Here is a 16,997-nt window from a genome sequence, read left to right as displayed (position 1 = left end):
AGAATAAAGAATTTGAAAGATTGCAAGAACATAGTTGATTGTTCTCACACTTTTGAGCTCTAATTTGGAAGCACGCCCATCCTCATCTTATACATGGTCGTGCATTCAGTTGCAGTTATGAGAGAAAGCTTTACATCATAAGCATGAGCATGCTCAAGATTTCAGCATGGCCGTACTCCCTTACCTGAAGTCATCGCGCCAAGAATTATCAGGAACTTCTTTCCTTTTTATTCAATTGCCCTCTTTGCATGCTTTTAATTTGATTGCTTTCAAACATTGAGGACAATGTTTTGCTTTAAGTATGGAGGAGTAGTTCTTAATTATATAATTGTTAATTGTATGTTCTTGAGTAAAGTGTCTATGCTATTTTTTATGATAATTTAAAACTTTTTCTCTCATGGAACCCAATTTTTCCAGATAGAAGAGCACGTTGAGTGATTATTGTTGGCATTATACTTTCATTTGGAAACTAATAATTAGCTAAGTTCCTTATTTTTATGCTTTACATTAAACTTTAACTCACAAATGTGAGTTTTGAGCCTTAAAGAGGATTTCTATCTTAATTTAATTAATTGTACCTCTTTCCTCATTATTTTGTGTGATTATCTCCTTAGTATTTGTGCTCTTGAACTTGACTTGGAACTGACTTAAGACTTCTCTTTTTAATTGCATGTTTTTAATATGATTGAGGAATAATAGTATTTTTATTCTTGGCCTTCAGCATGTTTGAGATACACCTAGTTGTCCATTTTGAGCTTTATTGATTTTATTAGTCCCTTGCATTAAATTTATAAAATATTTTGATGACCTTGACTTTATAAATGGAACAATTGAGTTGTTGAATTGTTTGATTAATTCTCCTTTATATCTCTCATGTGCAAAAAGAAAGAAAGAAAGTATGAAAAAGAAAATAAAAAATAGAAAGAAAAAAAAAGGGTTATATATGATTGAAAGGAGAAAGGAGTAAAGATATTGTTTATATACAAAAATATAAAAATTACTCCAAGAGCTTCATTTGTAAACTTAGGGGATGTTTATAATTGTTATAATTTATTACCCTTTTGTATATCCCCTTCCTTTCATTTATCTCACCTCAATTATTATAACCCCTTGGCCATATTATAACCTGAAAAAGACCTCATGATTTTGACTTGCATTTAATTTATTTAGTGGAAAGTTGGTTTATAGTCAAGCCTATGGTAATACACTCTTCTTTAGGAGAACTGAGTGATATCTTATTTTGTCCCTTAGTGAGAGAAGAAAGTAGAATACCTCAGTTTGATGTTTGAGTGAAAAGTATGAAAACATAAGATTTTAATTGAGAATCTTTTTGATTGCTTATGCTTAGTGATATTACTCTTGTTGCTCTCTTTATTTCCTCATCTCGGATTCTTTGTGTGGTATTATATTTTAAGTTATTATGTTACTCTTAACCAGCACTTTGCTTAAGGACAAACAAACAAATAAGTATGGGGAGTCATTGACAAGACTACTGTACAGTGAACATATTTCAAATACTTTTTATGTTATTACTAATACTTACTAATCTCGCTTGCTATATTGTAACTTAAAGAATTAAAATGACTAAAAGTAAGCACTGTTAATTAGACATTGAAAATACTGTTTAAACTTGTCATTTTTTTGTTTATTGGCTTTGGCTCAAGATTTCATAACATCACTTGCTTCTTCTAGTTTGTCCCTGCATGTTTAGGGTAGTTCTATTGTGAAGTGCGTTAAGTTAATGCATAAGAAGGTTTATTACTGATAGCATGCATTTTTCTTACTCTGGTCTGCTGGACTTGCCCATTTGTGTAATAGATATCACCAATCAAAGCATTTCGAAGTAATGAATAGGGCCTTGGACTCTCCAACTACAATAGTTAGCTTTTGTGGTATGCTTCTCCCTCACACGGTTCTTATCAATTGCCTTCCACCATGTCTCTCAGCAAGCTCCTGAGGAGAAATCTCATTCTCATGATTTCTATGCGCGATTTCGTTGAACTCTATTACTTTTATGTTCGTCATAGCATAAACTATTTTTAGATATAATTTAAATCATAAATGCATTATCTTCGAAACTGTAAAACAGTAGCAAGTAATATGATTGTTTCATAAGGTTGAACCAAAGTTTGTTGTTTTTTTTTTTTTTCAAGTTTCAAAAGGGTACGCAATATAGCATTATTTAGCACATGAAATTTTGTCAAAGAAATTGTACCATACCTTCTTGTTCAAGTTGGGAGTGCATACAGCTGTCTTATTACATAAATCTCAATTCCGTGGATTTTCATTTTTTACCTAACAGCTTTAAATTGATAGGTTGCATACAATTGGTTTATTGCAAGGATTCTAACATTAAAGTTGCATGCCAGGTTATGCTGAATTTCCTCAGTTAGGTTTTCTGAATCTGTGACTTCAGCAAAATGTACAATTAAACAAAATTTCAAATTTCGATCATACAGGGTCCAGTGAATTCCAAAGTATAACTGTCATTCTTCAGTGTATTAGTCTTGATGACTTGAAAATTTAAAATGGTTTTCTGTAGCCATTTCCATTAACATTTATTGATGAGGAAAGCATGACATAGTTTCATGATGAGAAACTGTAGCCTGTAGGAGAACAAACTTCATACCTATTAGTTCCATTGAATGACCCAATGGCATTACATTTGTAAAGTAACAGTTTAGCAGATTCTCCAAACTAAGAATTGTATATAAATAGAACTATTAAGTGGCCTAAGTTCCAATAATGTGGCAAACGTTTGTCACCTCATACTAATTTCTGTAGCTTCTTCTAAAGCATATATAATTTCACTGATGACAGAAAATTGACACTGAAATACAAAAGAAACTCTTGTAGCATGTTTTCTCCTTCGTAGTTTCCATACAACAAGGAAGCCCTTATCAAATATAAATAGCCTCTTCTTCTAGAAATTAACATGTAACAGTTCCACTTTGCCTTACGTAAATTTTCAAGACCTAATAGTGGTATGATTTTGGGATATTTGGGGTTGCATCCTCCCAAAAGATGTTCTTATTAACCCTTGTTGGTATGTAGGCTCCATTTATGATGTATTGTTGTAATGGAAAGATCATTGTATTCAAAACTTTCTTGACCACCACAATCAATGCTTGGGAAGCCTTAATAGAAAAACAAATTATAGTAAGAAATACAATATTTTAGCTTGTTTACACTTGAAAAGACAGGGATAATGTTTGTAAAACCCAGAGTTTATGGTTGTTTTATTGTAAGCAGTTAATCTGATGTATTTACAGCTTTACAGTACTGCATGACGATATCTAATCTCTATTCTGGATCATTTTATTTGGTTAGTTTTTTTTTTTTTTTTAATTCTATTAGCCGTATACTTTCTTGGTTTCCTCTAAATTTAATTCACTTTTAATTCAAAAAACCAAAATAAAAAAATATATAAAAAGTAAAAATTTGAAAAATTAATTTTGCGTTTATTTTCTTTTACTAGATTTTTAACTAGCTACTTTGTCTCTATCTGTTTTGACCTGTTAGTTCTTTTAATTTGTTTCTAATTCAAAAAAATCATTTTTTAATCTAACTAGCTACTAGATTTTTGTGCCTCCTTTTTTATTTATTATTTGATTTGTAAATTTTAGCTACCTTTAATATTTATTCTTATTTCATCACATTTGTATTATCTTTTAATTCTTAAACTAGTCATAATAGACTTAAGTAAGAATGTATGTGAATAGTAAAATTCTATTGAAATTCTTTTATTTTTTAACATTATATCTATTTTATTTTACTCATTTTAATTATTATTTATTTCCCTCTAACTTTTTTTTATTTTTAATTCTATTGTTTAATTGAAAATAATAACAATTAAGTCTTATCTATCTTTGATGTCTTGGTTTATCAAAAAAATAAAATAAAATTCTTCTTTATCTTTGATACATACAACTTAATCTAAATCAAGAATTTTCATATAAATCAATAAAAAATAAGAAAAATAAAAGATGATGAATGAAAACTCATGAATTAACTTTGATAATTGAATTGACATGTTCGATGAAGGTTACAATCACAAAAGCATAATTGAAGAAGCAAAACAATTCATAGATTTTCTTACATTTATATAATTTTTCAACGTAAGAAAAAAACTAAGATTTAAGAAGACAGAAATAGCGTCATCCCCTCCATATTTGTACGTTCATTAGTTTTAGGTTTATGGTTACTTTGCTTCTTTTATTTGTTGGTTTTAGTTTTAGGGTTAATAAATAAAAAAGAGAAAAGTTGAGTTTCAGCTGAAAATTGAAATGTGATTAATTCTTCTTTATTTCTCCACTTGTTTGTTTATCATCATATTCATAATTCCAACTTAACCTTATTTAAAGTTTGAGTTTCTATAAATACATTTGTATTACATGTTTAGAAAGAAAGTAGTAACTTGATAAACTTATTTTTTTTCTTTTAATATATTTTTTTATGATTTGTTTTATCTTATTTTATGTAGAGTTAATATTGTTGAGATATTTTGTTGTACTTCTGTGTTTTTAAATGGGAATGGCTGAGTTAAAATAGTTTAATAATTCTGATTCTTCATATAAATAAAACATTTCTTTGTTTTTTTCACAAATAATTTGTTTTTATGTTAAAAGAGTTAATTTAGGAGAAGCGTATTGTTAAACTTTATTTTTAATTAACTAGTAATGTTTTATTTATATTGCATGAGTATTATTAAATTAAATTACTTTAAAATAAATAATTTAAAATATGTTAAATGATTATTTCTAAATTTAATAAATTTTATAAAAAATTATTATAATTATTAATAAAATGTAATATAAAAATACTAGGCATGATAAAAAAAACACTAATATGAAAAAACATTCTCATTTAAAAATATTTCTAAAAACACTCGTATTTAAGAATACTCTCAACAGTGTTTGAGTTCAATAAGTAGTACTCATAAATTATATATTCAGATTCGTTGAAGGACACCGGAATTGTGATAGTTTGGTGGTTTTAAATAGTTTCTAATTATTTCACCTTTTTTAATTAAATATTCATTCAGATCATCAACACACAGAGAAACATATTTCAATCCAACATATAATCACAATCATACATCATACTACGACATTCTCGTAAGAAGATTGACATGATTTAGACTCATGAAAGTTTGACTTTTTCTCAATTCTTTAAGTTATAAAAATAAAAGTATTTAATTTATTTATTTTTCTATGCTATAATTTATATCATAATTTAAAATATAAATTAAGGAATATTACATACCCAACACGCTTGTTTGTTTGCTTCTAGTGTAAGATAAAGAGGTGTTTTACTCCCTGGTTAGTCACATTCACAAACACTCTTCCTTCAATAGAATCAATTAGTATTGTCACATAACCTATTTGTCTTTCTTGCTGTACAACCAGTGAGAATGCTTTTGTGATAGAAGGCAAGGGATCCATGAGCAAAAATGTGGAAGAAACATCGCACCGGCATATACGTTGAAAAAGGTTTAAAATTCTCAGTTTTCAACTTTAACATTCATTTCTTCATCTTTGACATTGAGGAATAGGTCCCTTTGTAATTTTATTACGTTGCAAATAATTTTTTTAGTACTATTCACTTTGAAAAAATAAAATCTAATAAATAAAAATTAATACCTAAACCTAACTATCCTCACTTCGTTAAAAATGCTGAATTCTTTTTAAAATCTCTAAAACCACATTTATTCCGATCATGATAACAAGTTTTCATACCAACCAAAAAAATTTGAAGAACTAAGTTATATATATATATATATATATATTCACCATTTTATTCCATATTGTAGCATGAGAAAATTTTGCATACAATGTTCTGTAACTTCTCCCAATTGTTTTTTTTCAGTCAGCACAATATCATGGAATGATAATAAATATTTGATTGAAGAAAAACTTTATCCAGTCATTTTATTTTAATCTTCAATTTTATCTAGTTACCCACTCATAGTATATATCTTGTTGAAGATTTCAGGGATCAGTAAAACGAGAGTCCAAAGGCATATCTCAAATACTTTTAACATTTTCTTATTTTGTAAGCATATTTTGATAATAATACGCAAAATCACATATTAAACAACACAAATCACATGTTTTGGTGATAAATTACCATCATATCTAATTTTTCCAAAACATACAACACACACAATCACATGCCAGAAGTCTACTTAATAACATGCTGTAAAAATATAATATGTTAGAAGTCAACTTTAAAAACTTAATTCATTATCGCCAATTAATGGGTAACTCGTGTTAGAGGCTATCCTTTATTGTATATTTATAATATTAATTAGATCGAAGATAAGAGCAAAAGCATTGGACCAATAAGACTTAGAAGATATAGTTTGAGAGACATAGCTAATTACAAAAGTGTCCCTGTGATGGGCAGATATAAGAGCAATAGTGTATGTGCTGCAGCCATTGCCAATCTCAAACTAAACACAGTGAGATCTATTCTCTTCTTCATCAGATCCAAGGAATATGGAAAACGTTCCATTTGCTATTGCTTCTAATCTCATTCACAGGTTCCTTTTTCCACCCTTTCTTCAATTTAAACTATTATCACCGGTTGTTTTTGGTTCTTGCATAATATGCTTAGCTTACAGTTTAGGTTTTTCCCCCTTGTTTCTTAGTTCATCTGTTTGTTTTAGATTCACATCTTTTAGTTTTTCTTTTCTAATTTTCTATTGCATAATTCATATCATAAATTGTATTCAGAAAAATAAAAAAATAAACACTTAAATACTTATAAATAACAATTAATCACAAATATATTATCGAAATTTATAGAATCGTTGTTTTTGTCTCCGATAAAATCAAAACTCTAATTAAACAATCAAATTAATAACAGATTAGTGTAATAATAAAAATTATTGATATAGATAATGCCATGTGTACTTCCAGAATCATTTTATTTTATTTATTGCCTTGAAGAATTATTTTTTATGTGCTTTTCAACAATCGTACCTATAATACTTAATATATTAATTATATATTTATATCTTCATAATAGTTGATTGTCTTAAGTGTAATACTATGAGTATGTTAGATAAAACATTATGCTATTGAGTCAAATAAAAAATGAATCTATACTTAACTGTTAGTTATTTTAGCAATCCGAAAAGTTCTTTTGGAATGAGAGGTTGTGATAATCATCATTATTATAGCAACCATCAAAAGTTAAATCACGTTTAGATTTTTTTAAATTTTAATTTACATCAGTAAAGTAATTAAAATGTTGTAAATATTTACATATATTTGTTTATAAATTTATACGCATGCTATCCAATCTTATTATTACGCTAAAATCTCAAAACTTAATATCTTGATTACGTTAAAATATTTAAAATAAAAATTAATCATGGTACTCTAAGAATTAAAATAATTGAGAAAATATAGACTACCTTATTTATACATTATATATGTACACCTTATAAAACAATATTAGTAACATATATAACTACATTAGGTAAAAAAATTAAAATTTATAGGTGAGTTCCATAAAAATGTGTTATTCATTATTATTATTTTTTTCTAAAATATAAAATTGTTATATTTTTTTTATTTTTAATTTATATTTTTGTATGCTTAGTATTAATGGTGAAAAAAATATTTATTTAAATTAAGGTTGATAGTATAATATGAAATAAATGTATAGAAGACAAAAATTTAAATCTTTGAAGCTGAAAATTAACGAGATTTGTACCAACAAAATACTCATGCCAATATTTTCACATTGCTCAACTTCCTCTCAGTAAAGCACCCTTCTATGTAGTCTTTCGTAGTCATTTAAACGATGGCTGAGTCGGTTCCATTTGCTGTTTACTTCAAATCTCAGGTTGGCTTCCACAGATTTTCTTGAATTTGGAAAGCATTATGATGTGACGGAAGAGTTGGAAGAGCTTAAGAACACTGTTGAATGCATCAACGATAAGCTCCTTGATGCCGAAGACAAACAAGATCAAGACGGTGGTGTGCGCGTCTGGATCAGAAGGTTCAAAAAAGTGCTTCATGCTTCAGATGACTTCTTAGATGACCTTGCTATCGAATTTAGGAGAGACAAAATGGGTGCAGGCGAAGGAAACGAAGTAAACAGGGTACTTCGTTCCATTTCATCTTCAAATCAACTTCCTTTATACAGTGAAACGCGTGACAAAATTAAAGTAATACGAGCAAGTTTTAACGAAGTAGTGAAAGCAATGAAGGAGTTGAATTTAATCTCAAGTTCTATGCTGGTTAAGCAAAGTGAATGCAGGGAAACAGATTCTTTTGTGGTAGAATCTGATATCATTGGAAGAGAGCATAGTAAAGAGGAGATTATTGGTCTGTTGAGACAACCACATGAAAAGCAAACAGTTTCTGTGATTGCCATTGTTGGCCTTGGTGGTTTGGGTAAGACAGCTCTTGCTCAATTGGTGTATAATGAATTGAAAAAGCAGAATTCTTTTGAAATGCAAATGTGGGTGTGTGTCTCTGATAACTTTGATGTTAAAACTATTCTGAAGAAAATAATAGAATCAATTACTCGTTGCCAAATAGCAGTCGGGTTATCGTTAGACTACTTGCAAGAAAAGCTTCGTCAAAATTTAAGTGGTAAGAAATATTTGTTGGTGCTGGATGACATTTGGAATGATAGTTATAAAAAATGGGCTGAATTGAGAAAGTACCTGATGTGTGGCGCTCAAGACAGTAAGATTTTAGTGACAACTCGAAGTGAAAATGTAGCCAAGGCAATGACTGCTAGCACTTCCTATCATTTGCAAGGTTTGACCGATGAAGAATCTTGGAGTTTGTTGAAAAACATTGCATTTGAAGATGATTCCAAAGGAGTGAATAAAAATCTAGAATCAATGGGGAAAGAAATAGCCAAGAAATGTAAAGGGGTTCCACTAGCAGTTAAAACGCTGGGAGGCCTGTTACGAGGACAAAACGAAGAAAGTGAATGGGAAAATGTTTTACGCGGTGACTTCTGGAAATTATGCGAAGAGCAAGATAGTATCATGCCAATTCTAAAACACAGTTACCAAAACTTGTCCCCCGAGATGAGACAATGTTTTGCTTACTGCTCTTTATATCCCAAGGATTCAGAAATTTCAAAGGATGAGTTGATTCAGTTGTGGATGGCACAGGGTTACCTTAAATGTTCAACTGAAAAACAGCAGATGGAGGATGTCGGTAACCAATTTGTAAAGATATTTTTGATGAACTCATTTTTTCAAGATGCAAAAAGTGAGTACGGTGAGGTCATTAGCTTCAAAATGCACGATTTAATGCATGATCTTGCAATGCTTGTTGGTGGCAATGATTATTGTTCCTTGGATAGTAAGGCAGAAAAAGTTGAAAGTAAACCCATGCACGTGTCGTTTGAACCTGAGGCCATTCATTTACTGGATTCATTGAATGCAAGCAGGCTACGAACTTTGATTTTACTGAGGTATTGCTTTCGAGAGAAGGAATTGAATGTTGTTGCTAATTTTAAATACTTACGCGTCCTGAGGATGTCATCCTTTTCCTTCTGCAAGTTGTTTGATTCAATTGAAAAATTAAAGCATTTAAGATATCTTGACATCCTTGATGATTTCTTCTTGAGTGGAATGCCAGTTGGGTTGGGAAAGTTGTGCTGGTTGCAATTCTTATCAATCTTTGTTGTGGGAGACAGCCAACAAACAAAATATGGCACACTAAATGAATTGAAAGACTTAAACTTAAGAGGAGAACTAAGTATTGAGCATCTCGATCGTGTCAGAGACGTGGCTCTGGAATCACATAATGTAAATTTAAGAGAAAAAAAATTCCTTCGTTCGTTGACTCTACGTTGGTTTGGAGACATCATCGGTAACAGTGACAGCTTACAATTATTAGAAAACCTTGAGCCCCACAGTAATCTTAAGCGATTGATTGTGCACTGTTATCCAGGTGTGCTTTTCCCACATTGGCTTTCTCTCCTCACAAATGTTATTGACATCACTCTCCTTGCGTGTGATAATTGTCGGTATCTCCCACCTTTGGAACGTCTCCCGTCCCTGAGGTCACTTGATATACAGCTTCTTGATGAATTGGAATACATAGATCTATACGAAGATGGTTCTACAGTAACCTTCTTCCCCTCTTTGGACAGCCTCCTATTAAGAGGTTGTCCCAAGCTGAGAGGATGGCGGAGGCGAGGAGATGATATGAATGATTCACATGATCTCTCCTTACCTCTTTCATTTCCTCTTCTTTCTCGACTGGAAGTCTCTAAATGTCCACAGTTGACTTGCATGCCTACTTTTCCAAACGTTAAGGATTTAAGATGGGGTACCAGCAGTGCAGAGCCATTAATAGCAACGCTAAACTCAACTGACTCATCTTCCTCCGCTGCTCCTCTTTCCATGCTCAAAGCACTGAGATTTCCTGATCCTATGAATTTACCAAAGGGTTGGATGCAAAATCTGACCTCTCTCGAGTTTCTTGGAATTGCAGGGTGTAGAAGTGAAACACTGGAGGCATTTGAAACTGGGTTCAAGGACGACACCAGCTGCCTTCCTTCTCTGCAAAAAATCAGCATATTTGGCTGTGAAAGGCTAAAGGCTTTGCCAGATTGGATTTGCAACCTCTCATCGCTTCAGCATATCAAAATCATACGCTGCCCAAAATTGGCATCGCTGCCCGAAGGAATGAGTGTTCTTACCAACTTAAAGATCTTTGAGGTTAACAAATGCTCCCTCTTACTTGAAGATTGCCGAACAGAGACAAGTGCTGTTAGTCGCCAAATCGCACACATCCCACAAATTATCCTTAGTGATTTATAAGGTATCTATGCCCTTGACGGGTAACTCGGCCCATTGCTTTACTAATAAAATGCTTTGAATTAGTTGAGTTAGTGTCCATTTGTTTTAAAGTTAAACAGACATTATCCTAATAAAACTAATTTTCAATTGTTAAACAATATCGCCGTCTGTGTTCAAATTGATACTAACCATATATTTAATGCTAGAAATTTTTTGGCATTATTAAAAGTATAATATTTTTAAATAAAAATTAAAGTTATTTTATAAATAATAAAATTTATTAATACTAATATATAAATATTTATTTTTTAATAATAATATTCTATTACATTAAATAAGATTAAATAAAAAAGAAATTTTGAAAATTAAAAACTAATTAAAAATATTTAATATGAAATTTAAATTAAGATTGAATTAAAAAAATGTTGAATGCATAAAAAGTCATGTGACATAATAAAAAAGATAATTAATACCTAAACATTTCTCATTTAAAAATTAGAACTCAAACTATAAAGGTAGATTATTTATGTGCGTAGGAAATTGATTATTGATATAAAAAAATATACACTAATTTGGGTTCCTTCTATTTCATAAATGTAAAATATAAATTGATGTTTTGTATAGTTTCTTGTGTATATTTTTTACAAGTTTTACAAGATTTATAATCAAGAAATTATACCATGTAATTTAATATTTATAATCTAGATCTCTTCATTAGTGATTTAGGATAGTATGGACTATGGAGTTGATACTAGTGATTTAGGATAGCATGGAGCTAATAACTGGTCCGCAACTTAGTAAATTAAAATATACAAAAGCAACTAATTTTAAAGTAGTTATGTCTCAGTGTATGTATAAAAAGTGACCTAAAGGTATGTTATGAGTACTTACAGGCAAATTTTGCATTGGGGTCAATGTGAAAAGTTTTGATAAAAACTACTCTTTGGAAGGCAAAGTTGAAGAAAATGAACGAATTTTGCCACCAATAATTTGCTATAATACTTTGATCTAGCTTTTTCCCACACAATGACCTTTCTTTTAGTTCACTTGGTTATCAAAATGTTTGTTATTCGTGGTAAGCCTTTTGGGAATACAACATAGAGAATGCTTGGTGTTACACTGTTTTGTGTTGAAATTGAACATTTTTATTAGAGAAATAAGAGTATTATAAATCAAATTTCTAATAGTTTGGTCAAAGAAACTTTCAATCTTGTCAAGAATCAAATTATGTTACCGTTGTTTGAAATACCTTATTCCTAATTTGTTTCTTCACCGAGTTCATTGGATTTGTTTGATCTAGTGACACATATCCAACTGCACATAGTGAGATATTGCTACATTATTGTTGTTAGTTCATTACTTAAATTTTATTAGAAGTTTAATTATTTATGGCTTAAGATAATATGCTTTGTCATTAACAAAATAACACTTCAAGATTCACTGTTTAAGGAAAGTTTTGTTACGTTATCAATTGATTATTTTGTCTACATGTTCAAATTTTGTTTATCATATTTTTCATTGCACAATTTCAAATACATTGGCTAAATAATATAGTGACAAAAATTTTCTTTCTTTAATGCTTTTGTTGCAGTAAATTGTCAGAAATAGACTAATGACTCACTTCAGTTGGCTAGAGATTAACCAGTATTATTAGTTGATGCAAGTAGAAATACTTGCGCTGATGAGACAACTTCGTTGAATTCTTCTGTTACTAGTGCATTTATTGGAGTTAGTTTTAGCTATTGTAATGGTTGCACCCACATTTGCTCAGAGGAAGCCATAAAAACTCAGTTAAACGTATAAAAAGGTTTTTTTTGGTTGATGGGGTGTTTGTTTTGGGAGTGGTGGGACATTGTCACAGGAACAAATGAATGAATTGGCTTGTGGGTTGGAATTGAGTGGTCATAAGTTCATGTGGGTTGTGAGGCCGCCCAGTAATGAGGCTAATGCTGCATATCTTGGTGCAAAATATAATGTTGATCCATTGAAGTTTTTGCCATGTGGGTTCTTGGAGAGAACCAAAGAGCAAGGTTTGGTTGTTCCTTTGTGGGTACCTCAGATTCAAGTCCTTAGTCACAGTTCGGTTGGGGGAATTTTTGAGTCACTGTGGATGGAATTCGACCCTCGAGAGTTTGCTGCAGGGTGTGCCACTGATCACATGGCCTCTGTTTGCGGAGCAGAGAATGAATGCCATCGTGATAAGTGAAGGCCTAAAAGTGGGACTAAGGCCTTGAGTTAATGAAAATGGCTTGGTGGAAAGGGTGGAAGTTGCTGAGGTGATAAAGCGTCTAATGGAAGGGGAAGAAAGCAGGGAAGTGAAGAAAAGAATGAAGGAATTGCAAGAAGCTGCTACTAGTGCACTGAAAGAAGATGGATCTTCTACAAAGGCCCTTCTTCAGGTAATACGCAAGTGGAAAATTTTGGCATAGGAAAAACAAGCTTCATGGAATGCTTTGGTCAGGATCTTTGCTTTATTACCCTTTATATGTATAACTTTTTTCTGATTCTGCTTTGTAATGACTGCCAATCCTTCGGTGGACCCTTGCCACCAGTGTGTACAATGTGTGATTTTCTGATCTACAATGATGTCATCATGATAATATGCACCTTTAAGCTCACAATTTTGCATGCTTATATGACATTGTATTCGATAGTTGACTGGAGCACAGTTATTGAATTCTCTCAATGACCCTGAGTACTGCATATCAAACACACTGTATCTCATACAGTGTATCACATTCTCTTTAAAGATAGTCTCTTGTAATCATAATGTAACAAGTGACGAAAAGGATAACTACACGAACCACATACCCTTAGTTGTTCCACGAATTTATTAAATATGGACTATAGCCATCATTATCTTCAACATGTACAGTTGTATACTTTTGTTTTGAGGACTAATTTTATTGTTTTCCAATGTAATTATTTTTCTGATGTATACTTTTGTTTAGACAGTATATAGCTAGTATAGTGCTTATGTTTCTGGTCATCTTAGACGGTTAGACTTAGGTCAATCACTGATGATTTCTTTTGTTTATGGATTCATAAATACCATTTTGACTAGGCTTCGAGCATGTGTAGTGAATTTCCTTTTCTTCTATAATGTCAGATGCCTTTTGCTTAGGAATGAGTTGTACTTTGTTAAGGGATATATACCTTAGCATAAAATTGAGACTGGAGAGATAAACTTCCTAATTCTGTTCAGTTTTTCTCCCATCACTGACTTCAACACCAATTCAATGATGTTCAATAATGATTAATGAACTTCAACTTCAACTATGCTTATGACAACTAACCACAGCTTTCTCATATGTTATTGTTTTCAGCTCCTTCTTCCCCTGTTTTCCCCTGTTGTTTTATGTAGCTGTACAGTTTATCTGCTATTGTTGGAAAATTCAAACTTATTGTTGGATTTGTCAAGCATTATCTGTGCAGGGAAATAATCCTAGTGACTCTTATCACCTTTATGTATTTAATGGATAAGATAATACCTAAGGATATCTTTACTTAGATAAACTGCAAATGATTGACATTTTGACATGTTTGAAGGCTTGTGGCAAAATGGTATATAGCAGTAGTCTTGATGACTTCAAAATTTAAAATGGCTCTCTATAGCCAGTTCCATTAACATTTTTTTATGAGGAAAGGATGCCACAATTTCATGATCAGAAATTGTAGCCTGTAGGAGAACAAATTTCATATCTATTAGTTCCATTGAACGACCCAATGGCAAAACATTTGTGAAGTGACAGTGTAGCAGATTCTCCAAACTAAGAATTGTATATAAATAGAATTATTAAGTGGTGTAAGTTCCAATAATGAGGCAAACATTTGTCACCTCTGATTGTGCCATACTAATTATTTCCAGTGTAGCTTCTTCTGAAGCATTTCTAATTTCACTGATGACCAAAAATTTACACTGAAATACAAAACAAACTCTTGCAGCATGTTTTCTCCTTTGTAGTTTCCATACAACAAGGAAGTCCTTATCAAATATAAATAGCCTCTTCTTCCAGAATTAACATGTAACAGTTCCACTTTGCCTGATGTAAATTTTCAAGATCTAATAGTGGTATGATTTTGGGATATTTGGGTTTGCATACTCCCAAAAGATGTTCTTATTAACCCTTTTTGGTATGTAGGCTCCATTTATGATGTATTGTTGTAGTGGAAAGATCATTGTATTCAAAACTTCCATGACCATCACAATCAATGCTTAGGAAGCCTTAATAGAAGAACAAATTATAGTAAGAAAGACAATATTACTCTTTTAATTTACTTGCCCAATCCAAATATACCTTGAGTTGGAGAACCCTTCTCTGAAAATTCACTAATGGCTATTTTTTTTTTCTCTTTTTGTTCTTTTTTTATTTTAGTATAAGATGTGACGAATAAGTAAAAAAAAAAATTGTATTTTTTAATAAATATGAATTTTCTCTTGTAGAGGTTCAGTCTGTTTTGTTGATGTAATTTTTGTACATTATCTAATTCATATAGACAATTTAAGACAAGTAACTGCTATCACCTTTTTTCTTTACACAATTTCAGTTCTTTATAATTGCTTTTAGATCATCTGATCTTATGAATAATTTTATAGATGATAACTTATACCCAAAATATTTAACAAAATACAGTATAAATCCATCTAAAAATAATTTCCATTCATCAAAATGTATGAAGACCATCAATCTTTAAGGAACTCATTTATTTCAACAAAGATGATATTATGTACTAATTTTTACTTGTTTTCAGTTTCACCAAGAAAAAATATAGCAGTGATAAAACACTTTGGACCTAAATTTACCTTAATTTATTACTTTCCTTTAACTTGATTTCAACTAATTTCTTTCAGCTACTTTCATTCATGATTAAAGTATTCGTCCATTTCAACTTTTTTTTTTTACCTAAATTCAATCTTTCTCACGCTAGAGAGTTTTAGCATCTGACACATTTGTTTTAAAATTTTAATCTGAATGAGATCAGTCTTAAATTGACTTTTACTTAGTTTGCTTTCAGATAATTTTCATACACCAGAACATGTCATCAAATAAATGCTTATTTAAGGATTTTAGCCTGAATTAATAAATGGGTATATATATTAGTAAATAGAGGTATATATGCTTTACCTAATTTTATTATTAAGAAAATGAAGAATATTTACACTAAATTCTTTCAAAAATGAGCAAGGGTGAAAATAAGTATTTTCTTTTCTCCTTATAAATATTAGAATTAAAAGAAATAGAGCCCAACTCCATCATTACGTAAAACCATAACAAATAAATAAAATAAAGGAAACTTCGTTGCTTTGCCTCCTTAAAAACAAGAGTAAAAGTTCTTATTTGTCAGACCTAAATTTTAGATCTTAAAAAATAAAAATTATTAAATAGTTCTTAATTATTTTAATCAGATATTATAAGTCCTTTTATTAAAATACTCTTCTTTAAAAATTGCAGGTACATCTCAACTTGTTAATAGACAATGTAAGCAATTATGTTAAGTTATTTCTTGGTCTTTTAATGGAGAGACTAACCTGTCTCACGGGGGAAAAAAATTAGTGAATTTAGCATAATTTTTCAATGACCAACTTAGGTATTACTCAAAAACTAGAGAGTGAGAGATAAGGAAACCTCTTTCTTTTTCTCTCATATGGCATGTTTAATGTTAAGATTCTTGATTCTGTTCGTTGTTACTTCTTACAAGCAATTAAAAATGAAAAAAAGAAAAAGTAAAGATGCAAAGCGAAAGTTAAAATCAAGAATAAGAACAATTAACTATAATTAGAAAAAGCATAATGCACTGAAAATAAACTAACATGTGATTCGGGAGGAAGAAATCTTTAATTTGCATCAGCATTCATGAACTTAGTTGTTACATGTATTGCTTATAAATCTCATAAGCAATGGGTAGTTCTTTGTTTTAATTTGGGAGAGAGTTCGACAATTTACTTAAGATATAAAAAATTGCTTGTAATGTTTTCTGGATCACAGGTATGTCTTATATACTTAATTACCACTTTAATTTATTTATATATTATTTGACTTACTTGTGTTACGATTTAAACAATACATTTAAACCCTAGAAAGCACATGAAACCCAACACCAATTAACAGAACCAGACACATCACGCATCATATAGACTTCATTCCCATAAGCATTTAAAATTACAACTCAATTTTTTTAATAAATTTTACTTTACCTCTTGTCATGC

At 30.5% G+C, this 16,997-nt stretch overlaps 1 protein-coding gene and 2 pseudogenes across 2 annotated transcripts; 2 read left to right on the top strand and 1 right to left on the bottom strand.

Moving 5' to 3' along the window:
* The first annotated feature begins 6,439 nt into the window (after positions 1–6,439).
* Positions 6,440–13,472, top strand: LOC113848896 (putative disease resistance protein RGA3). Of its 2 annotated transcripts, XM_027478299.1 has the most exons (3): positions 6,440–6,544; positions 7,858–10,811; positions 12,381–13,472. In XM_027478299.1, the coding sequence occupies exons 1-2, from the start codon at positions 6,501–6,503 to the stop codon at positions 10,808–10,810; spliced, it is 2,997 nt and encodes a 998-aa protein (XP_027334100.1). In that variant the 5' UTR covers positions 6,440–6,500; the 3' UTR covers position 10,811; positions 12,381–13,472. The 2 variants fall into 2 exon arrangements, with proteins under 2 accessions (XP_027334100.1, XP_027334101.1); XM_027478300.1 differs by lacking the exon at positions 12,381–13,472 and having other exon boundaries at positions 7,858–10,941.
* LOC113850662 lies at positions 12,624–13,230 on the top strand (annotated as a pseudogene).
* Positions 13,473–14,454: 982 nt separating the features above from the next.
* On the bottom strand, positions 14,455–16,995 carry LOC113850661 (annotated as a pseudogene).
* Between the last annotated feature and the right edge of the window lie 2 nt (positions 16,996–16,997).

This window comes from Abrus precatorius, unplaced genomic scaffold (genome assembly GCF_003935025.1).
Source record: "Abrus precatorius isolate BTA unplaced genomic scaffold, Abrus_2018 Scaffold9, whole genome shotgun sequence".
NCBI classification, from domain to species: Eukaryota; Viridiplantae; Streptophyta; class Magnoliopsida; order Fabales; family Fabaceae; genus Abrus; species Abrus precatorius.
This window is presented reverse-complemented; position numbering and strand designations above follow the sequence as displayed.

What these genes read in the sequence shown, in the direction of transcription:
- LOC113848896 (XM_027478299.1), top strand. Translation starts at nt 6,501, where the DNA reads ATGGAAAACGTTCCATTTGCTATTGCTTCTAATCTCATTCACAG. An exon ending in GCTTCTAATCTCATTCACAG is followed by an intron (nt 6,545 to 7,857) that starts GTTCCTTTTTCC and finishes TTCAAATCTCAG; the next exon opens with GTTGGCTTCCACAGATTTTC.